At 44.9% G+C, this 26,309-nt stretch overlaps 1 protein-coding gene across 1 annotated transcript in view; it reads left to right on the top strand.

The window, feature by feature from the left end:
- Nucleotides 1–26,309, top strand: part of MAP1B (microtubule associated protein 1B) — a 155,927-nt gene that overhangs the window by 49,930 nt on the left and 79,688 nt on the right. Inside the window, exon 2 of the mRNA XM_075325255.1 lies at nucleotides 6,962–7,063. Within this exon, the coding sequence (XP_075181370.1) occupies nucleotides 6,962–7,063 (102 nt within the window). The remainder of the gene's footprint in view (nucleotides 1–6,961; nucleotides 7,064–26,309) is intronic.

The following is a 26,309-nucleotide window of genomic DNA, read 5'->3' as shown; positions in this document are numbered from 1 at the left end:
GTGGCCACATCTGAGCAACTGGCAGCAAGGGAAACCTGACATTAACCCTTGCTGCGCCAACAGAAAGCAAAGTACATTTAATATTAGTCTCCAGAGTAGGGAGGAAGCTGAAAAAGCAGAACCGTCACAAATCACTCGACGCCGAGAGATAATCGTGACATTTTGACAGCCAAGTGTTTTGGCCTGGGAAATTACTTCCAGACATAAATTTTTCCTGAATAGTCATCTATGTAGAACATAGAAAAGCTATGTTCCTAGAGGGAGAGTCAGCTCTGCACCATAAAGGATGGTCCCAACCATAATAATGATCTAGATTAGTGATGAGCGAGCACTGCCATGCTCAGGTGCTCGGTACTTGAAACAAGCAGGTCGGACGCTCAGACAGGTTCGACTGGAGTACCGAACATAATGGAAGTCATTGAAAAACTTGATATTTTTTCTGGAAGAGCTTTCTGAAAAATGCTTGAGTTATCCATCATCTTACATTATACTTGGAACTCGAGTCAAACCCGTCCGAGCGTCTGACCTTCTTGTTGCGAGTGCCCGATCATGCTAGTGATTGCTCTTCACTAATCTAAATGTCTTCATCAGACAACCCCTTATGAAGTCATCTGCACTAGATTCCTTATAAAGGAAAGCTTAAGCTTTCTTCTGTAATTGAGCCTGAATTTAATACGCTCTTCCAAGAAAAAAACTCAGACTATAAATATTGATGTCACTTTTTATTGAAGTCATATATATAGCAGTGCTGTAGTGTTACATCAAAATCATCCACTCATTTGGTCCTGAAGGTGAACATGACTTGGCAGCATGTGGCAGGTACCATTGCACCATAACCTTATAATAATGTTCCATAATGAGTTTACATAGGGCCTCCACCAATGAAGAAAAGTTCTCCCTCCGTATGTTTCACCATGTGCGTACTAAACATTACTGTAACATATGTAATATTAAGTTAAGAAGAGGGAGACAAAATGGAGACACGTTCCTAACATGTTTTTTTTTTTGTTTTTGTGGTTTTTTATCCTTCACCCTTTTGAATGTTGTTTGTAAGAGCATGGGACCAAGAAGTAAAGTCAATAGTGTAGCTGTCAACACTTAATTTTCACCTTTCAACTTTACATATACATCACCCTTAGGCTATGTGCACACACTGCGTTTTTTTTACGCTGCGTGTTTGTGCGTTTTTTAGCGCTAAAAACGCACAGAAACGCAGCGTCTTTAAAAATGCATGAAAAAATGCATGCGTTGTTACTGCGTTTTGGTGCGTTTTTGGCTGCGTTCATTAAAGATTGTTGAAAAAAAAAAGGTCTGATGTCATTTCCTTCTTCCATATGTTCTTCATTCTCCACTAGTGTATGCAGGAGAGCAGACAGCTGCTGAACTACAAGGCTCAGCATGCTCCATCCAGGACTGTATGCTGGAGGGAGAGTCAGGGGGAGCAGAACTACAAGGCTCAGCATAATCCATCCACTAGTGGATGCAGGAGAGCAGACAGCAGCTGCAGAACTACAAGGCTCAGCATCCTCCATCCAATAGTCTATGCAGGAGAGCAAACAGCAGCTGTCGAACTACAAGGATCAGCATCCTCCTTCCAGGACTGTATGCAGGATTTCGTTGCCCCCCCAAACAAAAAAAATGACGTGGGCTTCGCCATATTTTTGTATGCTAGCCAGGTACAGCAGGCAGGTACGGGCTGCCTATTTGTACCCGGCTGGGAACCAAAAATATAGGGAATCCCTTTTTTTTATTATTTCATGAATTTCATGAAATAATTAAAAAAAAATTACGTGGGCTTCACCCAATTTTTGAGTCCAGCCAGGTACAACTAGGCAACTGGGGATTGGAATCCACAGTGCAGGGTGCCCATGCAGTCCGCAGCCACCCCAGAAAATGGCACTTTCATAGAAGCGCCATCTTCTGGCGCTGTATCCAACTCTTTCAGCTGCCCTGGTGACAGTGGCTCGCTGGGTAATAATGGGGTTAGGGCTAGCTGTATATTATCAGCTGGCCCTAAGCCCGAAATTCATGGTGTCACGCCAATATTAGACATGGCCACCATGAATTTCTAGTAAAGATAAAAAAAACACAACACACAGCAAAATATTTTTATTAGAAATAAAACACAACACAATTAGTGACTCCATCTTTATTGATATATAGAACCCCGCGCCATCCAAACCGGATCCAATATCATCTGATCGGTTTGCTGGAAGGCAAAGCGATCAGATGATGTGTCAGGTTCTAGGATGTGAATGACATCACACATCAGCTGATTGTATAAAAGCCGTTTATACAATCAGATGATGCATCAGTGCAAAAAAAAAAAAAAATACTCACTTATGTGCTGATTACCGGCAGCTCCTGGAGTGGAGTTTGATCCCGTCCGATCGCTGCAGGAGCTGTCGGTAATCAGGGATGAAGTCTCCTGATGGCATCCGCTGACAGGTTAAGCCGGCCGGGCGCCGGCGTCACCGCGAGACTTACGATCAGCTGATGCGTCAGGCGACCGCATCAGGTGATTAGTGCCAGGTCCTGCAGCTATCGGAGGTGTCCCGGCCGTCTGCACACAGCCGGAGCGGCGGTACCGGGAGAGGAGCTGGGAGCGGGCATGGCACCGGGAGTCTGCAGACAGATGAGTATGACAGTTTTTTTTCTACTGTTCACTTTTGTTTTCGCAGCTGCCTCCACCTCCCGCCCAGACATGGCGCCGCACGGGAGCTGACATGCACAGGACTGGAGGTGGACGCAGCGGTGACGGTACTGGGAGGATTCACGCTTCTGTATTTACTGACAGAAGGAATCCTCTTCCTGTACATGTCACTTTACTGCCCACCCCTTGCATTTATAGCTGCGTTTTTAGTCATAGAAACGCACTAAAACGCAGCTATATTTGCAATTTGCTGTTTTCATTGCGTTTTTTAACCTCTCATTGAACTCAATGGGTAGAAAACACAGTGAAAAACGCAAAAATAATTGACATGCTGCGTTTTTGTGGGCACCACAAAAATGCAGCTAAAAAAACGCTGTGTGCAGACAGCAAAGATGAAAACTCATAGACTTTGCTGGGGAAGCAAAGCTATGCAGTTTTCTGAGCAAAAACACACCCGAAAAACGCGCAAAAACGGCGCGAAAAATGCACTGTGTGAACTTACCCTTATTGTCCTTATAACATACACAACAAGGGGGGAGGTATTTAGATGATTACACAAACAGTTTTCATGTCCTTTAGATTTTTCCTAAAAGTTGTACTTATACGGTAGATTGGTGAACACATATCAATAGACCTTAGACCAGTCAGGCGTGGAAATGACATCACCATACATTTGCTAAATGTTATTTCAAAACAAAAAAAAATGTGTCCCTTATGCTGTAGTATTGTCACATATCCTGAGCCAATTCCTGGTATAACGTTCTCCATCATAGGCCCCTTCCAGTGATAATGTATAACATCCAGTGCCCCTTACAGTAATAATGTCCTCCATCCTAGGCTCATAGCAGTAATAATGTCCAACATCCTGGACCCCGTCCAGTAATAATTTCCCCGATCTTGGGTGACTTTCCGGTATACTGTCCGACATCTTCATAGTATCATAGTATCATAGTTTTTAAGGTTGAAGGGAGACTCTAAGTCCATCTAGTTCAACCCGTAGCCTAACATGTTGATCCAGAGGAAGGCAAACAAAAAATCTTGGGCCCTTCCAGTTATATTGAACCCTATCCTGATGTAATGTCCCCATCGTGTCCCCTTCCTGGTATAATGCCCCCCATCCTAGTATAAAGTTTCCCATCCTGGGCCCATTGCTGGAATAATTTCCTCATCCTGGGCCCCTTCTGGAAATAAGACCTCCCACCCTGTGCCCTTTCCAGTAATAATGTTCTCCATATTGGGCCAATTGCAGTAATAATGTCCAGCATTCTGGACCCCTTCCAGGAATAATGTTCCCTATCTTGGGCCCTTTCCGGTATAGTGTCCCACATCACTGATCCTCCTAGTTATAATGTCCTCCATCCTGGTGTAATGTCCCCATCTTGGCCCCTTCCTAGTGTAATGTTCCCCATACTGGGCCCATTCCCTGTTCCTGGAATAATCTCTGGTCCTCCTAGTTATAATGTCCTCCATCCTGGTGTAATTTCCCCATCTTGGCCCCTTCCTAGTATAATGTTCCCCATACTGGGCCCATTCCCTGTTCCTGGAATGATCTCTGGTCCTCCTAGTTATAATGTCCTCCATCCTGGTGTAATGTCCACATATTGGCCCCTTCCTAGTATAATGTTCCCCATACTGGGCCCATTCCCTGTTCCTGGAATGATCTCTGGTCCTCCTAGTTATAATGTCCTCCATCATGGTGTAATGTCCACATCTTGGCCCTTCCTGGTATAGAGCTACCCATCCTGGGCCCATTCCTGGAATAATATCCCCTATTCTGGGCCAGTTGCAGTAATAATTTTCCCTATCTTGGGCCCTTTCCGGTATAATCTCGCAAATCTTTGGTCCTCCTAGTTATAATGTTACAACCTGCCGTAACCCTCAGTCTGATACAGCGCCGCACAATCAGCTCTAACCTAACCTACTGTATCCTCACCTATCCCTTGTAGACTGTGAGCCCTCGCGGGCAGGGACCTCTATCCTCCTGTACCAGTCTGTGCCTTGTATTGATTATTGTACTTGTCCCTAATATGTATACCCCTTTCACATGTAAAGCGCCAAGGAATTGATAAATAATAATAATAAATAATAATAATGTCCCTCATCCATGTTCCCATCTTGGCTCCTTCCTGGTATAATGTTCCACATCCTGGGCCCGATCCCGGAATAATGTCCATCCTCTTGGGCCCTTCTTGTAATAATGTTCCCTGTTTTGCTATTCTCTAACACATAACACTGATACTATGTAATTCAACAGTAGAGGCAGGATGAGATATGTGTATATTGTATATAATATATTGCATTTATTATCATAGGAGTGACTGATCCATAGTAGAACTGGAGTTCCCAAAATAAAAAACACACGTTTTTCAGGGTTTGTGTAATGGTGAGAGGGTTTGAGTCTATGTATATGTTATGTAATTGCACTATTTGTCCTCTTATACACATTTTGTCAGTTTATATTCTAACATACAGGAATATTTAGGATTCCTGCTAGAATGGCGCATCAATACTGGCAGAACACTGGTGTTGGAAGAGTTCAGCCCCCAGGGAAATAAGCAGGTTTCTTGGTAACACAATACAGTATTGACACAATCCCATGAGTAATTCAGCTACCGACTAAAATAAAAGTAATGACTGTATAGACTGGATGTGGATTATAGTAATATCTTATTGCTGCGGAGAATTAAATGTATGAAAAAGAGAGTGTGAACTGATTTTTCCCTTAGTCAGGCAAATAATTGGCCCCTAATAAGCACAGATCAACCGTAAAGCGAGTGTGTTCATGCTTGTTTGCTTCCATTCACATGAAGCTGCCATTCAGCAGTATCTGCGGACTGAGGAACGGTTGTTTGCACAGTCGTTTCACACCATACAGTTTCATTTTAGTAGAAAGCTCATCCCCTTGCATGAGATAATGTGCTGCAGATCATATGGGATTTCTGTCCTATAAGCAGCTCTGATCATATGTCTTATATGTAGGTTTTCATGATGATTTGTTTCACAATTGCTGCAGATTTCACCCTATGGATTGGATACAGTCTGCAATAAATACTGCAAAAAAGATTGACATGCTGACATTTAAAAATCCACATTGCATATCAATTTAGGCTGCTTTCACACATCCGGTTTGAGCTGTGCGGCTCAATCCGGCTGTGAAGCCTATGCAACGGATGCGGTGAAAACACCGCATCCTTTGCATAAGTTTTTTTACATGCGGCCGGTCCGGTTTTTGCATTGGGAAAAGCGCCGCATCGGCCGAATGCGGCGCGATGCAGTTTTTTTTGCCGGAGCAAAAAACGTGCCAGGGAACGTTCCATCCGGCCGCCGCATCGGCTAAATCTGCCGCATGCGGCAAAAACCGGACCGAACGCAAGCCCATGCGGCACAATGCGGCAGTAATTAAAGGCTATGCAGGAAAAACGCAACCGGCAGCAAAAAAAAACGGTTGCGGTTTTCCTGCAAAGTGCCGGATTGTGCCGCATTGCAAAAGCCGGATGTGTGAAAGCAGCCTTACCTGTGTACAATACCCCAAAAATTGGTGGGATTTTATTTTGCTGTGAACTAGCCACTGGAAAATCTGTACAGCTATTATGTCATGTGTGTCTTAAATGGTTACTCCTGACATTAAGGCTGGGTCCACACGAGCGTTTGGCATCCAATGCAAGTGCGTCAGAGGCAACTCTCAGCTCCTGCTGTGCTGCAAGCAAGAGTCGAGTGTCATGCCACTGTGATCCGATCCTGCGATCGGATCACAGCTGCAGAGGTGAAGGTGGGATCTGCGTAGGAGAGGGAGAGATTAATCTCCCTATTTCCTCCATCGCCAGCTGATGCGATTATCACACTGCACTCTGGTGTCATCCGTGTGCAGTGCAATGTTTCACTCGCACCCATAGACTTGTATGGGTGCGAACGAAAACTGATCGGATTCCACCCACAGCATGCTGCGATTGTTTTCTCGGTTCGATTAGGTGTGAGAAAGTAATCATAGATGGAAATGGCCAGATAAAAAAACAATGGGGCCGAGTGGAATGCGATGTTTTTTTGTCACATTCCACTCGGACCGTTTTACTCGCCGTGTGTCCTAGCCCTAAAAATATGACTTGTCCAAAGAATAGGTGTGAACGTACACATCGGTAGGTGTCCAGCATATAGGATCCCATCAATCTTGTGAATAAACACATACAGTATATGGTATTTCACTACTCATTGTCTGTGGGATTGCTGGAAAAAAACAATGTATTTTATAGAAATAAATGAATGACAGTAGTTTATTAACTACGTGTAACTGTGATTTTTTTCATTTTACAGGTATCCGGTCATGGGACACAGACCTCACCGAGTGCAACTTAGATCAGGAATTAAAGCTATTTGTATCCCGTCACTCAGCGAGATTCTCCCCAGAAGTTAGAGGTGAGAGTTATTACAACTACACTATTTGATTTCTTTTGCATTATGAAGGTTTTGACACAGTTTTCTTATACTAGTTTGGGTAAAATTACAACATAAAAACAAGACAAAACTGCAACATGTGACTGATCACGTGACGTCCGACAGATCAAAGAGATAAAAATTTTATTCTACCACTAAAAGGCACCTAAAATGTAATTGAGGGAATCTGTCAGCAGGTGACACAGAGTGACTTAAGAGAATAAAGGAGAGGCTATACTGGCCCTAAAGCTGGGGTCCCTGCACTCACCCTAACCCTGGAGGAACCCTCGATGGCAGGGAGGTCCTGGTCACCACCCTAGGCCCTATCTCCTGTCCTCATCCCTGATGTTATGACTTCTCTCCACAACCCACCAGCCGAGGGGATAGGCAAGAACAGGAGTCAACACCCCACCAACAAATATGGACAGACAGGGGTAACAACAACAAAACCTACTCATACACACAGCAACCATACACAAAAGAGCCACAAAAAGTGCATGAGGGGAGACAACATAAATAGGGGAAACAGACTACTGGGGAACTTCCAAACCAAAACAAACACACCTGAGAATGCTGCAGCAAACTCCAATTCTGCAGCCAACAGAACACCCGAGAGCATAAATAACAGCTCCTTCCACCTCCTGGCCAAGCTTCCTAATGACAGTAAATAACCGGCCCCCTCTTGTGGACATAGAGGGTATTTATAGAACCTGGGCGTAGTCCCCACCGGAAACACCTGACCAGGAGTCAAGAGCTGCTGGAATTAACTCTCTCCTCTCCAAAGGAAAGGGAATTTATTTAATCTGCAGTCCCACAAGACAAAGTGAGACTCTGACCCAGAACATGTCACAAAACTCGGAAAAGGGAAAGTCCGTGACAGCAGGTTTTTGCTACCTCATCTGAAAGAAGCATCATATAAGCAAAAAGAATCTGAATCCAATTATGTGTCACTTAGATTACTGAGTGCAGCCATTCTGACATAATCAGAATTTTTAGATTTAGCATGCAGCAGAGCTAAGAGAGCTGCTGCCACCCACACAAGGCTTTCTATAGAGATGGTACATTGAAAGTGAGGTGGGTCACACAGAGGAGAGGGCGTGCTGGACTGCCTTGCATGTGACTTTGTAGTCTGAGCAATGATAGTTTAAACAAATGTGAAGCCCCGAGAACGCTGTGTCGGTGCATTACCTTCAGGGACTCCACTCTGCTGGATCCTGTCACGGGTAGGAAATCTTCTATTTGTCGTGACGCCACTCTCAGAATTGCGGTCAGTGGTGACCGCCACTGCAGGTTGAGGGTCGCCTGGGGCTGATGGTGTGTGCAGTCAGTTGGGATAGCCTCCTGAGAGTGAGGCAAGCCCCAGGGCCCTGTGTAGGTGTGTAGAACCACAAGGCGCAGAATAACTCCACACAAGCAGGATGTCTTTCAGGGGTTTTACTCACAGTTGATGGCAGGGTGAGTAACCCGGGCGTAGCTGGGATGAACCAGGCTGGAACCAGGTATCCTTCAGGCTGACTTCTGATGGTGACTACCAACTCGCCTTCCTTAGCCCTTGGTGGTTTGGGGTAACCCCGACTTTTAGTCCCTATGGGGGTCACCCAGGGAAGTTGCTGAAGCCTCTCTCCCCTTCGTTTGCCGTTTGCTTGTTGCCTGGACCAGATCACTCCAGCTGCTTGCCTCCTGTGAACTATGGGCCCTAACTGTGGCTACGTGGCTGCGGCTTTTGGGTGTTGTGGTGTGGGCTTTGAGGGCCCCACACCGGCAGGTTTAGCAAGGAAAGGTGGATCTATCCCCGCTCCGGGATCTGCCGCCCGTTTGGGCCTGGTACTCCCTAGCAGTCTCCTTACTTCCCACTCTGTGCTCTCTCTTTAGCTGGAGACGGGTTTCGGGTAGCACTCCTAGGTGACCGTTCTCCCCCGTCGGTAGCCACTGCGCGGGCGCTGTCAGACTGCAACAGCCCCAGGGGTAGGGGTCAGCTCCTCTCGGAGCTCCCTGGACTCTGCACTGAACCGGCTCACTGCTCCTCCTCTCCTGTTCTTGCCTACGCCACCTAGCAACCAGGCTCTCTTACCACACCCCTTGAGAGGAGATGGAGGCTTTTGGCCCCCTCCACTATTCCAGTGAAGGTGAAGGCTTTTCCCCCTCCTGGGATCCCCAGGGGTCCTCTCATAGGTACATGTGTGAGACCTGATCACTATGCGCCTGTGTAGTCACACCTCGGTCAGCCTTCTGGATTACCTGTATTGTACTGTCCCCAGCATGGGTGCAGTACTCAGTGGTGCCTGACCAGGTCAGGGGCGCCACACAAACATAGCATAAAAAAACAACAAATCGAACCTCTACAAGACAGACAGTACTATATTCTGTTTTAACCCTTGGAGCATGCTCTCTTCAGCTTACATAGCAAAAACCTGCTGACAGATTCTCTTTAAACAGAGCCCATGCCTAATGTGAATGGAGCCTGAAGTGAAAGCATGGGTTTTTCCTACGTAGAACATTATCTGCACTTTCAGTAACACATGTATATTCTCAATATAATGACCGACATTTGTTGAAATCGATTAAAGAATCATGAGCCTGATTTAATACCAGCTAAAAAATTCTGTACTAAAATGATGGTTCTGTAGCATTGACTCGAGGACTGTGATGCAGATTTATTGCCTTCCTTAGGCCTGTTTCACACATCCGGCATTTCGCCGGATTGCCGGATCCGGCACACTCAAATACAGTGTAATAGAGTACAATGGCATTGCGGCATGCTGTCATGTGACTGGAGCATGTGACTGGAGCTTGCCGCGATGCCATTGTACAGTATTGCACTGTACTGGAGTGTGCCAGATCCGATAATCCAGCAAAATGCCGGATGTGTGAAACGGGCCTTTCAAAAACAGATGGGATTGCTGGAGATCGTTATATGGATCACACACTTGTTATTGTAATGGGGCAGAGGTGTTCAATTTAGTTTTAATAGTAACATATTTGTATCATCGCTGGCAAGAAAAGGCCTCTGTAGGACTGAAGGTGAAGCCAATTTAACAACTTGCAAATGATTTCCATTGTTCGTGGGATTTATTGCAGCATCATCGCGTCTGATAGTAATTGGGTCATCCATTGTGCATTTGATTATTGAATGTGACTAATCCAACAGTCCCATTATTAGCTGAGAATAATGCATTGCATATAAAGCCATGTCTAGTATTAGAGGCATGTGGTATACTAATGTATACTAATGCACATTTGCATGAGCTAATTCTCACCTACAAGAATGACCTTATTATTATGTACATAGGAAATGAGCAGACATTTTATCTGATCCTATGCGTGAATTACTTTACGCTGTTTTTCCACAGAACAGTCTTCTTTCATTCTGACCGGTAATGTGCACAATTAAAGATAATCGCTTCCTACAAATGAGCAAAGAGAAAGATGTAGAATACAGTTTGCTCATGTATATGGGTTTATAGTGTATAATGAAAAATGGTAGCTTCTAAAGTAGAATTGCGTCAGTAGACCCACCCACCTTCTTCTCTAGATGGGAGGTCGATTTGGGCAGATCCCTGAGTACAGAAGATAGACCAAACATTTTGCTCTTTACACAGAAATCTTCACTCAGCGCGTTGACCCAGGAGAGGGGGTACAAGATACTATATAGATGGTACCGTTGTCCCACTGCTGCCCATGCGATGTTCCCAACGACTCCGGACACCTGTTGGAGATGCTTATGAGACAGAGGCTCATACATGCATATATGGTGGTCATGTGAATCCATTAGAGGCTTCTGGTTGGCAGCATTTGATCTCATTAACCGGCTTTCAACGCGCAGAGTCACTCCCTCCCCAGAGCTCGCGCTTTTATCACTCTGCAACTTTTCGATCTCTAGATTCAAAAAAAGTCTCCTTCGACACGTCCTAGCGGGAAGACTCATACCTAGATTCTGGAAACAGACACAGACCCCTTCTAGGTTGGACTTGATCACAGAATTGAATGACATGTTTAGATTGGAGGAACTGATCGGACAGACCACGGAAACATCAGTGAGAGTCCTAGACCTATGGACTCCATGGATCTTGTTCAGGGATTCGCCTGATAGAGACTCATGGCTAGCCGAGGGGGACTAAGATGAGCAGGAACTGGTCCATCCCTATTTGAGGGGGGGGGGGGGGCGCGCAGGCTGGATGACATTTTTTCCCTCGGACTTCCCTTATGTTTGTTCCCACTTGCTTAATCTGTGATCCTTCTTGTTCCTTCCTCTCAAGTCCTTGTTTAATTTTCCCCTTCCTACTTCTTTTCTTACTTAGATCTTTCTAACCTACTCACCATCTTAAAACCTCCTGAGCTTCCACAGAGGAGATGTTTATTTTATGTTAACTGTTGGGATATAAATTAGACTTATCTTTTTGTAATTACATGCCCTCTCAATGTGATTACTCCATATACTGATAAATTGATTTGCAATGTTGATGTTACTTTTTGTGCAAAATTATAATAAAACTTAATTTGAACTAAAAATGGTAGCTTCTAAACCAGGTTTCTGTATATATTTTTTTCCATTTTTGTGTCTATTCTTTTTCCATTTTTTTCATGCTTTTTGCATCTCACTTGTCAGATTTACTGTGTAGACTGGTATGGAGTCTGCAGGGCAATCTCATTAACATTGGAGGAGATGCTCTTTTCCTTTAATAATATCCTTGTATAATACTCCAAGGTTTCCTAGGACTGTGTTAAATCCTTTTAGAGCTTTTTAATACAATCACAGCCTTAATAATGTTCAAGTGACCTTGACTTTTCTTGATATACCTCAACGTATCTTGATAGGGGAAAACAGATGATAACCGATATCCAACAGCAGTAGTCTGGTGGCGTGTACGGGTCTAATATTGGATTCTTACAACAAGGAACTGTATATTTTTTAAAAACATGCATACCTTGTAAAAACAATTTCTAAATTATGGAGATTTCTCTTTTGTATTACAAAAAAAAAGAAATTAAAAAATTATTGCCAGTCTTACAAACCAGGAAGTAGAACACATAAGCTTTGGGTTTCGGATATAGGTTTTGTAGCAAAATTAGAACAGAGGGGGATTAAAATGCAATATTTGTTTGCAGTGTGTGGGAAAAATGTAGTTTTTAAGGAGCTGATAATGCAGTATATAACAAACCATTAATTTCACAGTCACACTGACTATGCAGCTCCAGCACCTCCCTATCACTTCAGTCTGTGGATCATTATTTAGAGACTTAGGGGCACTTTGCACACTGCGACATCGCAGGTGCGATGTCGGTGGGGTCAAATTGAAAATGACGCACTTCCGGCATCGCATGCGACATCGCAGTGTGTAAAGGCTGGATGATACGATTAACGAGCGCAAAAGCGTCGTAATCGTATCATCGGTACAGCGTCGGCGTAATTCATAATTACGCTGACGCAATGGTCCGATGTTGTTCCTCGCTCCTGCGGCCGCACACATCGCTGTGTGTGAAGTCGCAGGAGCGAGGAACGTCTCCTACCGGCCTCACTGCGGCTTCCGTAGGATATGCGGAAGGAAGGAGGTGGGCGGGATGTTTACATCCTGCTCATCTCCGCCCCTCCGCTCTGATTGGCCGCCTGCCGTGTGACGTCGCAGTGACGCCGCACGACCCGCCCCCTTAACAAGGAGGCGGGTCGCCGGCCACAGGGACGTCGCACGGCAGGTGAGTGTGTGTGTGAAGCTGGCGTAGCGATAACTTTCGCTACGCCAGCTATCACCACATATCGCTGCTGCGACGGGGGCGGGCACTATCGCACTCGGCATCGCAGCATCGGCCTGCGATGTCGTAGTGTGCAAAGCCCGCCTTAGACTACCACTCTTATTTGCAATGTGATCCCTACACCTTAAAAGCCTAAAATATTGCTGCTTGGCAAACCCTCATACTTTGTAGTTTATGTTCTATATCTCCCTGATTGACTGTTCTAGGCCATATGATTTGATAGCTGCAAGATATAATAGGGAGCCTTCAACAATTTTATTCAAATCCTCGCAAATTTTTAATGGGCAATCCGGCTCTTTTTGGTGATTCGGTTCCCATGGCTCTGCTCACCAAAAAGAGGCAGCTTTTTCAGATCCTAAATTGATCCCTATTAAATATGTATTCACCCCAGGTGAACAGTTATTTAAGATGTTTTTAATGTGCTTGAAACCCCACCTACGTGCAATGGGCCAATTAAATACTGAGTGGGCGGGGTTTTATTCAGGTGGATGGGGTTTCGCCTACCAAACATCCAAATTTCACATTCAGTGAGAGCCATTAAGAGAATTTAGTGGCTCTCACTGGGGTGCCAGCTCCTGTCAGTCACAGCAGGGAGCCAGACCTTTGTGTCATATCGTTCACAACTGACACATTGCTATTGTAAATCAAATCATAAATTGTTTGCATTCACAGGAACCCAAAGTTGTTGCCCTGCGGGTTGATCCACTCACCTCTAAATAAACACATACACACATACATACGAGTGTGTATTCAGCTTCCCTGCTGTTCTCTAGTCTCTAATTTTCTCAGGAAAGGGCTTGGACTCCATCACTTCCTGGTGACTTATTCCTATACCCATCATCTTCTGACCATTAAAGGGAATGTGTCACCAGGTTTTTGCTACCCCATCTGAGACAGTGACCCTAATTCCAGCCATGTGTCACTTACTGAGCTGTTTGCTGTCATTTTGATAAAATCAATGTTTTTTGTGCTGCAGATCTAGCAGTATACAGAGCTCATGAATATGCTGGACTACCTGCAGCACACCAAGTAGTCCTTTAATGATAATCTACTGCTGATTAAACTGTGATTTTATCAAAACTACACTAAGCAGCCCAGTAAGTGACACATCGCTGGAATAAGGATCTCTGTCTCTAATTATGCTGCTCTCAGATTAGGTGGCAAAAACCTGGTGACAGATTCCCTTTAACTCACATTCCTTGCAGTTCTACAAACATGTTATTTACACATTGTATAAATGAATTCTGTGTCTCTATTACAACTTCAAAAACATTATTCCTCTTTAAAAATCTATTAATAAATTGTAAAATTGGTGTCACCTTTGCCCCTGTTAATGGGGTGCGTCCCTAAAGTCTGCCATTGGCTGTATTTATTGCTCAACCTCAGAATGCACACGGACATGCCCCAATAGGTAACACCGAGGTGTCACTTTATTTTGGAATTTCTAGAAATGGCACAACAATAATTTCTAAGATGATCTAGAATCTTAAGATTATGATTAGTGATGAGCGAGTATGCTTGTTACTACTCGGTACTCGCACGAGTATCAATGTACTCGGGCTACTCGGCGGGGACCGAGTAATCTCGCGATACTCGTGCTGTACTCATGGTCTTCATGTTGGCGCTCTTTTTACAGCCATCCCTTATGCAGGGATTGGCTGGCAGACCACTGCAATGCCACAGCCCTGTTGTGGAATTGCAGTGATTGGCCAGCCCGCACAGCGTGACCGTGCCTTTAGCCCGACACTTCCCCGCTCGGCTACGGCCCCTCCCGCACTCCACTCCGCGTGTATATTTATATGCACGCTTACACACACACGCACGTTTTTTTTTTTAATTTACAGTTTTATGGTTTCTACATGCTGCCGGGGGTCATTTCAGAATAATACTCGGGTCTCCCATAGGATAACATTGGGCTCGGTGCTCGGGCCGAGTACACGAGTATTTTGAGATGCTCGGCCCGAGCCTCGAGCTCCCGAGCATTTTAGTACTCGCTCATCACTAATTATGATGTATACAATATGGACTAAAAGAGGCATGTCATCATTCTTCTTGAATGCGTCTATTTCCTTTGAAGAATTACACGCTGGTAATTTTTGGGCATTTAGGAGCCGGGACTGTAAGCAGCTGTATGGCACTGTGTGTATAGAAGTGTGTAAATGAGAGCTGGTATCTTCTTCTCCACATCTGCAGCTGCCAAACTCCAGATTTACAGTATTTGACATCTTGTTTGTTGATTTTACGATCTTTGTCAGCTTTATGCCTGCCTAATACTATTTAAGCAGATAATTTTAGGGCATTATTAAGTCTTAATTGTCTTTACAGTCATTTTGTATATTGTGCTTGTGCAGGAAATTATACTTAATTAAATTCTATTTGTATTAATATATTTAAATTGTTTTTATTTTGTTTGATTTTTTTTTGCTTGATTGTCATTGAAATAGGAGGCTAGAAAAATAGTATTTATAAATTTTGCAATGCAATAATTATTTTTTGGGGCTTTCAGCCAAGTCTTTTTTTTTTTTTTGAATAAACAATTTTCTGATCTCATGTAAAATCATTGCTTAAAGGGAATATGTCAGCAGGTTTTTGCTAAGTGTACTGAGAGTAGTATGTTGCACGGACTGAGACTCTGATTCTAGGGATGTGTCACTTACTGAACTGTGTTTTCCTATTTCAATAAATTCAGTGTTTAATCATCAGGATATAATCACTATCATACTAGCTGTCTTGTGCTTGCTGGTCCAATCAAGTCCCCTGCATTGATACTCAGTGATCTGGGTGGGCTCAATATTCCAAGCCCTGCTCAATCTGCAGCAGAGAAAACTTTGATTATACCACAATTGCTGCACCCAGTAAACTGATACATCACTTTATCAAGAATAATTGGGCTATAGTCATCAGTGGGGTATCGCAGGGATCTGTGCTAGGACCAATTCTTTTTAATCTGTTTATTAATGACCTTGTGGATGGGATTGAAATTAAAATCTCAGTCTTAGCTGACGACACCAAACTATGTAGGATATTAAAAACGGACCTTGATAGTACAATATTACAAAATGTTCTGGATAAGATGTCAGAATGGGCAGACACTTGGCAAATGAGCTTTAATGTTCATAAATGTAAAGTAATGCACCTAGGACGGAGTAATCCTATAGCTGCGTATACATTAAATGGAAATAAACTCGGGACTACAGAACAGGAGAAAGACTTGGGGATTATGGTTACAAGTAAGCTGAGCAGCAGCACTCAATGTCAAGCAGCAGCTGCTAAAGCAAACAAGATTTTAGGGTGTATAAAAAGAGAGATTAGATCCTGTGATCCTAATATATTGGTACCTCTCTATAAATCACTTGTAAGGCCACATCTGGAATATGGGATCTAGTTTTGGGCTTCACACTTTAAAAGGGATAAGGCATGTAACTAGATTATTACAAAGAATGGAAGGCCTTCCATCTGATGAGAGGCTAAAAAGTTGGATTTGTTCACCTTAGAAAAAAGACGTCTCAGAGATCTCATTTCTATGTATAAATACATGTGTGGTCAATACAAAGGACTGGCACATGACTTATTCCTTCCAAAGACAATACTAAGGACCAGGGGGCACTCACTGTGAGTGGAAGAAAAGTGATTCCGACACCTAAATAGGAAAGGGTTCTTTACAGTTAGAGCAGTCAGACTGTGGAATACACTACCACAAGAGGTAGTAATGGAAATACTGTAACAGCTTTTAAAAAAAAGGGCTGGATGATTTCCTCAGTACACACAGCATTGTTGGTTATAAATGATTTAGTGACTAAATGTATAATTGATGGAGGAAGGTTGAACTAGATGGACCTAGGTCTTTTTTCAACCTATGTAACTTTGTAACTGGAATCAGTGTCTCAGACCCAACCTAAGGGGCACTTTGCACACTGCGACATCGCAGGCCGATGCTGCGATGCCGAGCGCGATAGTACCTGCCCCCGTCACAGCAGCGATTTCCTTGTGATAGCTGCTGTAGCGAACATTATCGCTAAGGCAGCTTCACATGGACTCACCTGTCCTGCGACCGTCTCTCTGGCCGGCGACCCGCCTCCTTGTTAAGGGGGCGGGTCGTGCGGCGTCATAGCGACGTCACACGCCAGGCGGCCAATCGGAGCGGAGGGGCGGAGTTGAGTGGAATGTAAACATCCCGCCCATCTCCTTCCTTCCGCATATCCTACGGAAGCCGCAGTGACGCCGGTAGGAGATGTTCCTCGCTCCTGCGGCTTCACACACAGCGATGTGTGCTGCCGCAGGAAAGAGGAACAACATCGGACTGTCTCGTCAGCGTAATCATGGATTACGCCGACGCTGCACCGATGATACGATTACGACGCTTTTGCGCTCGTTAATCGTATCATCGAACTTTTACACACTACGATGTCGCATGCGATGCCGGAAGTGCGTCATTTTCAATTTGACCCCACCGACATCGCACCTGCGATGTCGTAGTGTGCAAAACCCGCCTAATGCTGCTGACATTACATAGCAAAAACCTGCTGAAAAATTCTCTATAAAGGGGACACTTTCACAGGTTCCATTATTTTATTTTATTATTTTTCTTGAATGGGTTTGGCTGCTTTATGCAAGCTCCTTATTACATGTATCCTATGTAGCTATTTAGCAGTAATAAATGGCTTTGGTGTTTCATGAACAGCCTCAAACCCTTCATAAGAAATTGCATAGTGAATGTGTTTCTACGAGTGCTCCTATTAAACATACTTAACCACTATTCTGCGAGTCTTCAGTAGAAAGGAGAGACCCTTTCAACCCTTTGAGAGTTGGCATCTCTACTTAGCGGTGTTGAAAGCTCAGTAACTCAATGAGGCACAAAATGAAATGTAAAGGAGGAAAAGAAAGGGCATGTAGTTAAGGAAAGCTCTTGAATGTTAGCAGAGTAAAGTTGGTAATCGTACATAGGATATGAAATAGAGGAGATGTAGAAGTATTTTTTAAATTATTTTCTTTACAATTGAATCCACCTCTGACTTTGACTTAAATGGTGGGTCACCCATATTTTATATTTTCTAGATCGATATTATATTGAGAAACAAAGTTTCTCTCAAATACCTTATGTTGGCAATATTGCCTGTGAGAGGCGCTATTGCAGACCGCTGTTCCCCACTCCGTGACCTCCGGGCTCCGTGACCTCAGGGATCTGGTGACATCACGTCAAGTTCCTGATCACGTCACATCACCGCGGCCAACCCCAGTCTTCCTGAATCACTGACCTGTGGACGGTGTTTCACCGCTCGTCACAGCCCAGCGTGTCTCCTGCTTGCAGCGCTCTACTGTGAGGGAGGAGGGAGCTGATGGGCTGTGACGAGCGGTGAAACACATCCCACAGCCCATCACTCACGGACAATGCGGCCGGCAGCAGTGTCAGGAACTTGACGTGACGTCACCGGATCCCTAAGGTCACGGAGCCTGGGGGTCACGGAGCAGGGAACAGCAGTCCACAATAGCGCCTCTCACAGGCACTATTACCAACATAAGGTATTTGAGAGAAACATTGTTTCTCAACATAATATCGATTTAGAAAGTAAAAAATATGGGTGCACCACCCCTTTAAAGTGAACTTGTAAACTTGGAAAACGCAATTCACCTACAGATATAGGGTCAATCTGCAGGTAAACAGCATTACAATGCTGTCCAGCCGCCTAGGTGAAAGTGTGACCAAGGGAAAAAAAAAATCACTTTATTTCCTCTCAGGGGCTGACAGCATTCAGTCATGGGGGCATGCACAGGGTGGCTACAGTCACCACTCACAGCACCGCTTACTACACTGTGAGCCTCAGGTGTAAGCACACCCTGGCACTTTGATTGACAGCTGGATTTGCAGCACATCTGTGCAGAGCACACTGTCAATCAAACTACCAGGCCATGATTTCAGACACTGGTTACAGAACAGTGAGGGTCTTTTCAAAAAACCAAAACTAAAAAAAAAAGATTTTGCGTCTCTTTAAAGATTTATTTTCATTTCCATTATTTTGATGCGTTTCGGCTTGTGTCTCAACAAATGCTTCAGAATATGGAAATAATCGAAATGAAAATCTTTTTTCTGTGAGTGCCGGGTCTTTGTAAAGATTTTGGAATTTGGGTTGCAACCTATCACTCGAGTCGTGCACCACAATAAGGGAGTGCCCGCCTGGATTTCATGAGTACAGTATAGTGAGTGGCAACTGTGAATTAACTCCTAAAATGTTTGAATTTATTAGATTAAATATTAAAATTGAGAAACAGTCCAATAGCAAACAACACTCATTAGAAACAACAATGTAGTAATATACATATATAAATATAAATATATAGGGGCAGGGGAGTCTGACCCTAGTAGGCCCTACTCTGGCCGCTACCTTGCCACAGAGGTCGGCACCCTAGTCCTGCGCAAATGGGGCCCCCACTCATCGACGACTGACCCTCCGAGCCCTATAGAGCCCTACATAAATGCGATAAGGGACATCAAGCAATACAATTACCACATAATAGAAAACCAGGTATGATGCACCTACAAGGGGAAGGTAAATACCATAAATAACAGACAAACACACTCACCCAGACAGATTATGACCTGGGACGTGTAATTGACAAAAATAAACCACTCTTAAATAGACCACGACGACGCGTTTCCCCTCAAAATAAGAGGTTCTTCAGGAGTTGATTAACAAAGCTCATTTCAGTATAGTCCACTACGGTGACTAGAATACCACATAACATAAGGTGATAGTATCTAAAGTGCAATAACAAAGTGCCTACCTAAAATCCACATAGACATATACTCAGACAATAGTCAATAAAGGTCTATTGGTCTATAGATTACAGAAATTGTCTGGTGATTATTAATATCAAAAGCATACAGTTATCGAGATCAATCCAGTAACAGATACAAATAGTTAAAGGCCATGACAGACAGGGCCGGCGCCAGCACCCGGCAAACCCGGTCAAATGCCGGGGCCCTGAGCTGCCGAGGGGCCCCACTCACGGTGGCAGGAGTGGCACACTGCTACTCAGGGGGGTCCGGTGCCCGCGCTGTCACCGCCCCTCTCCCCCCGCCGAGGATCGCACTTTCAATTGTATCAGCATCGCAGGTGCCGATACAATTGAGAGCAATGATGAGAGAGTGAGCGGCGCGCTTCCTTTCTTATCATTCTCCCCGCTGTAACTGTCGGCGTTCTGACAACTCTACAGCAGAGCGCGGTGACGTCATCACTGCGTGCCTGCTGAGAGGTCAGAGCAAGCGACAGCAGTGGACGCGCCGAGGAGACCGGATCAGCAGGGGAACGAGGAGAAGTGAGTATTAATCACTGTATACTACATGAGGGTGCCTACTGTTATCTGGCTCTGCACTGTGCTGTATACAGGCTGTGCTATATACAAGCTGTATGCTACATGAGGGTGCCTATTGCTATCTGGCTCTACACTGTGCTATATACAGGCTGTGATATATACAAGCTGTATACTACATGAGGGTGCCTACTGCTATCTGGCTCTGCACTGTGCTATATGTGCTATATACAAGCTGTATACTACATGAGGGTGCCTAATGCTATCTGGCTCTGCACTGTGCTATATACATGCTGTGCTATATACAAGCTGTATGCTACATGAGGGTGCCTATTGCTATCTGGCTCTGCACTGTACTATATACAGGCTGTGCAATATAAAAGCTGTATGTTACATGAGGGTGCCTATTGCTATCTGGCTCTGCAGTGTGCTTTATACAGGCTGTGCTATATACAAGCTGTATGCTACATGAGGGTGCCTATTGCTATCTGGCTCTGCAGTGTGCTATATACAGGCTGTGCTATACACAAGCTGTATGCTACATGAGGGTTCCTATTGCTATCTGGCTCTACACTGTGCTATATACAGGCTGTGATATATACTTGCTGTATACTAAATGAGGGTGCCTACTGCTATCTGGCTCTGCACTGTGCTATATACAGGCTGTGCTATATACAAGCTGTATGCTACATGAGGGTGCCTATTGCTATCTGGCTCTGCACTGTGCTATATACAGGCTGTGCTATATACAAGCTGTATGTTACATGAGGGTGCCTATTGCTATCTGGCTCTGCAGTGTGCTATATACAGGCTGTGCTATATTCAAGCTGTATGCTACATGAGGGTGCCTATTGCTATCTGGCTCTACACTGTGCTATATACAGGCTGTGATATATACAAGCTGTATACTACATGAGGGTGCCTACTGCTATCTGGCTCTGCACTGTGCTGTCTGGGTCTGCACTGTACTATATATGTCTGTGTACTACATGAGGATACCTAATGCTATCTGGCTCTACACTGTGCTATATACAGGCTGTGATATATACAAGCTGTATACTACATGAGGGTGCCTACTGCTATCTGGCTCTGCACTGTGCTGTCTGGGTCTGCACTGTACTATATATGTCTGTGTACTACATGAGGGTGCCTAATGCTATCTGGCTCTGCACTGTGGTATATAGGGGCTGTATACTACATGAGGGTGCCTAATGCTATCTGACTCTGCAGTGTACTTTATAGGGGCTCTGCACTACATGAGGGTGCTTAATGCTATCTGGCTCTGCACTGTGGTATATAGGGGCTGTATACTACATGAGGGTGCCTAATGCTATCTGGCTCTGCACTGTGGTATATAGGGGCTGTATACTACATGAGGGTGCCTAATGCTATCTGGCTCTGCATTGTGCTATTTGTGGGCTGTATACTACATGAAGGTGCCTAATGCTATATGTGTCTGCATTGTGCTATATGTGGGCTGTATACTACATGAGGATGCCTAATGCTATCTGGGTCTGCATTGTTCTATATGCGGGCTAAATACTACATGAAGGTGCCTAATGCTATCTGGGTCTGCATTGTGCTATATGGGGGCTGCTTAATGTTATATGGGGGCTGCATAGTGCATATGGGGGCTACATAATACTATATGGAGGACAATGGGGGCTTCATAACACAATATGGGGGCTGCATACTACTATACCCCCAGAGTTGTATGTCCCCTCCACCCAGGTGCTGTATACCCCCTCAGAGCTGTATGCCCCCCCCACCCCAGAGCTGCATGTCACCCACCACCTCACAGCTGTTTGTCCCCCCACCTCAGTCACTGCCCTCCTCTAGAGCTGTATGCCCCCAATTGCTGTATACCCCTTTCCTCAGTAATATGTATTCCCCCCAGTAATATGTATGCCCCAGCCTCTCTTGTGATGTACATGCAGCAGTGTTAGTGTGATCTATGTGCGGCCATGTCAGTTAGACAAGCCGGGAGGTGAATGAGGCTCTTGCCGGCTTCCCAATATTAGAAATATATATACAGGATAAATATATAAAAATAATGTGTGTGTATGTGTGTCTGTGTGTCTGTGTGTATGATGTGTATCTATGTATGTCAGTGTATATAACTGTGTATAGATTTATGTCTATTTATGTGTTTTTGTGAATTTCTCTTTTAATAAGTATGTGTACTGTACGTGTGCCTGTATGTGTATGTATCTGTGCATGTCTATGTGTGGATGGGGCCCACTGAGACTCTTTTGCCCAGGGCCCACAAAAACCTGGAGCCGGCCCTGATGACAGATACCAAAAAATACTATTGCCCAAAGATTTACGGGACAGTAAACATATTAAAAAAAAAGGGGATTGATGTAAGCCAGATCAATATCTGACATAATAAAAACACAGCACTTAGTTTATTGTGGCAGGATTCTGTGTTACTGCCATAGACATCGTCCTGCTGTTTGGTTTCAGCCCATAGATTGAGTCTTTATCACAATGGAATAGGTGCTGTAAGGTCCCCTTCCGTTCACAGGGAGCACATGCTTCCAGCACCCTAATGCAGCGATGGCGTGATAGAACATCCTGTGGTATCGTCTATAGGACTCTGAGGGTCTGTTGTCGGTGAGTGGGGGCGCCATTTGCGCCGGACTAGGGTGTCAACCTCCGTGGCAAGGTAGTGGCCAGAGTAGGGCCTACTAGGGTCAGCCTCCCTTGTCCCTATATATTTATATTACCGCATTGTTGTTTCTAATGAGTATTGTTTGTTATTGCACTGTTTCTCATTTTTAATATTTAATCTAATAAATTCAAACATTTTAGGAGTTAATTTCTTTTTTTGGTCTTGTTGCACTTCTAAATTCATTTTCTCATATTGTTTCAAGTTGCAACTGTAGCCGCTCTGTGCATGCCACCATGACAGAAAGTCTGAAATTCTGTTATGAAGTGGGGAAAGTAAGTATTTGATACACTGGTGATTTTACAAGTTTTCCAACCTACAAAGACTGGAGGGGGTCTATCATTTTTATTGCAGGTACACTTCAACTGTGACAGACAGAATCCCCCCAAAAATCCAGAAAATCACACTGAAAATTTTTCAAATAATTAATTTGCATTTTATTGCATGAAAAAAGTATTTGATACATTAGAAAAACAGAATTTAATATTTGGTACAGAAACCTCTGTTTACAATTGCAGAAGTCAGACGTTTCCTGTAGTTCTTGAGCAAGTTTGCACACATTGCATCAGGGATTTTGGGGCACTCCTCCATATAGATCTTCTAGGTTTCATTGCTATCACTGGGCAACATTGAGTTTCAGCTCCTTCCAAAGATTTTCTATTGGGTTCAGGTCTGGAGACTGCCTTGGCCACTCTAGGACCTTGAAATGCTCCTCACAGAGCCACTCCATGCCCCATCTTCAATGCTCTTACTGAGGGAAGGAGGTTGTTAGCCAAAATCTTACTATGCATGATTTCATCCATCCTCCCTTCAATCCAGTGCTGTCGTCCTGTCTCCTTTGCAGAAAAGCACCCCCAAAGTATGATGTTTCCACCCCCATGCTTCATTGTTTGGAACAGTATTCTTAGGGTTGTACTCATCCTTCTTCTTCCTCCAAACACAACAAGTGGAATTGATACCAAAAAGTTCTACTTTGGTCTCATTTGACCACATGACATTCTCCCATGCCTCCTCTGGATCATTTGGATGGTCATTGGCAAACTTGAAATGGGCCTGGACATGTCCTGGCATGTGCAGGGTGACTTTGCATGCCCTGCAGGATTTCAATCCATGATGGTGCAGTGTGTTACTAACAGTAATCTTTGAGACTGTGGTCCCAGCTCTCTTCAGGTCATTGACCAGGTCCTCCTATGTAGTTCTTGGCTGATTCCTGACCTCTCACAGAATCAGCCTTACCCCATGAGGCGAGATCTTGCATGGAGCCCCATACCGAGTAAGATTGACAGTCATCTTGTGTTTCTTCCATTTTCTAATAATTGCACCAACAGTTGTTGCCTTCTCATCAAGCTGCTTGCCTATTGTCCTGTGGCCCATCCCAGCCTTGTGCAGGTCCACAATTTTGGCTTCGGTGTTCCTAGACAATTCTAGAAGGAGGTGTATTTTTTTGGGCCAGACACTGCGAACTGCAGAAAAAAGGACATGTGTTATCTAGACTCTCTGTAAATCTACGGACAGCTTACAACCAAGGCCACGGCAATAGTGGAAGCACATTCAATTCTAGACTTTATTAGAAAACGGAGTTTTGTGTTTTGCTGCAGAAAAATAAAGGTTATTATAAAAAGAGAATTTATCTCTAAAAAAATAAGCCAAATAAAGCATTATATGATACCATGCTGATTATTTTGCTGAACCAGAGTTTCTGGCACTAATAATTACATGACCTCATTGCCATGTGCTGCAGGTCCATTAGGCCATACTGTGCCCCCTCACACATCAGGGAATACGTTCCCTTCTGTGCCTTCTTCTCACAACACTGATTTCTGCTGTGAATTATGGAGACTCATTCATTATGTATAACCTTTTTAAAAAGGTAAATTCTCCTTAATTATTTATGTTTCTTTAGCTGTACACTAAGTGCCGGGTCTAAGTGTCTCCTTCAGTGATGAACGTCGTTGATCAAAGTACACATTTGTGGTATTCTTAGTATAAAGTGTTTCGTCTTCACATCATACCAATTGCAGCGCTTTGTGTTAGGCGGGCTTTGCACGCTGCGACATCGGTAACAATGTGTTACCGATGCTGCAACGATAGTCCCGCCCCCGTCGCACGTGCAATATCTAGTGAAAGCTGCCGTAGCGATTATTATCGCTACGGCAGTTTCACATGCACATATCTGCCGTGCGACGTCCCTCTGGCCGGCGACCCGCCTCCTTCCTAAGGGGGCGGTCGTGCGGCGTCACAGCGACGTCACACGGCAGGCGGCCAATTGAAGTGGAGGGGCGGAGATGAGCAGGATGTAAACATCCCACCCACCTCCGTCCTTCTCATTGCAGCCGGGAGGCAGGTAAGGTGATGTTCCTCGCTCCTGCGGCTTTACACATGTGAAGCCCCGCCGGTGTTGTGTCGGTGCATTACCTTCAGGGACTCCACTCGGCTGGATCTGGTCACAGGTAGGAAATCTTCGGTTTTGATCGTGACGCCACTCTCAGTATTGCGGTCAGTGGGGACCGCCACTGCAGGTTAGGGGACGCCTGGGGCTGATGGTGGGTGCAGTCGGATGTAGTAGCCTCCTGAGAGTGAGGCAAGCCCCAGGGCCCTGTGTAGGTTTGTAGTACCACAAGTCGCAGAATGACTCACACAGGCAGAACTGTCTTTCAAGGGCTTTACTCACATTTGATGGCAGGGTGAGTAGCCCGGGCGTAGCTGAGATTAACCAGGTGGGAACCAGGTATCCTTCAGGCTGACTTTATGAGGGTGACTACTGACTCGCCTTCCTTAGCCCTTGGTGGTTTGGGGTGACCCCGACTTTTAGTCCCTATGGGGGTCACCCAGGGAAGATGCTGCAGCCTCTCTCTCCCCTTCGTTCGCCGTATGCTTGTTCCCCGGACCAGGCCACTCCAGCTGCTTGCCTCCTGTGACCTATGGGCCCTCACTGTGGTTACGTGGCTGCGGCTTTTGTGGTGTTGTGGTGTGGGCTTTGAGAGCCCCACACCGGCAGGTTTAGCAGGGAAAGGTGAATCTATCCTTGCTTCGGGATCTGCCGCCCGGTTGGGCCTGGTGCTCTCTAGCAGTCTCCTTACTTCCCACTCCGTTGCACTCTCTAGCTGAAGCTGGCTTTCAGGTAGCACTCCTAGTTGACCGTTCTCCCCCGTCTGTAGCCACTGCGCGGGCGCTGTTAGACAGCATCAACCCCACAGGTCTGCTCCTCACTGAGCCCTATGGAGTTCTGCTCTAACTGACTCACTGCTCCTCCTCTCCTGTTCTTGCCTACGCCACCTAGCAACCAGACTCTCTTACCACACCCCTTGAGAGGAGATGGAGGCTTTTGGCCCCCTCCACTATTCCAGTGAAGGTGAAGGCTTTTCCCCCTCCTGGGATCCCCAGGGGTCCTCTCATGGGTACATGTGTGAGAGCTGATTACTATGCGCCTGTGTTCCACACCCCTGTCAGCCTTCTGGATTACCTGTATTGTACTGTCCCCAGCATGGGTGCAGTACTCAG

Source organism: Anomaloglossus baeobatrachus, chromosome 1, assembly GCF_048569485.1.
Source record: "Anomaloglossus baeobatrachus isolate aAnoBae1 chromosome 1, aAnoBae1.hap1, whole genome shotgun sequence".
Classification (NCBI taxonomy): Eukaryota; Metazoa; Chordata; class Amphibia; order Anura; family Aromobatidae; genus Anomaloglossus; species Anomaloglossus baeobatrachus.
This window is presented reverse-complemented; position numbering and strand designations above follow the sequence as displayed.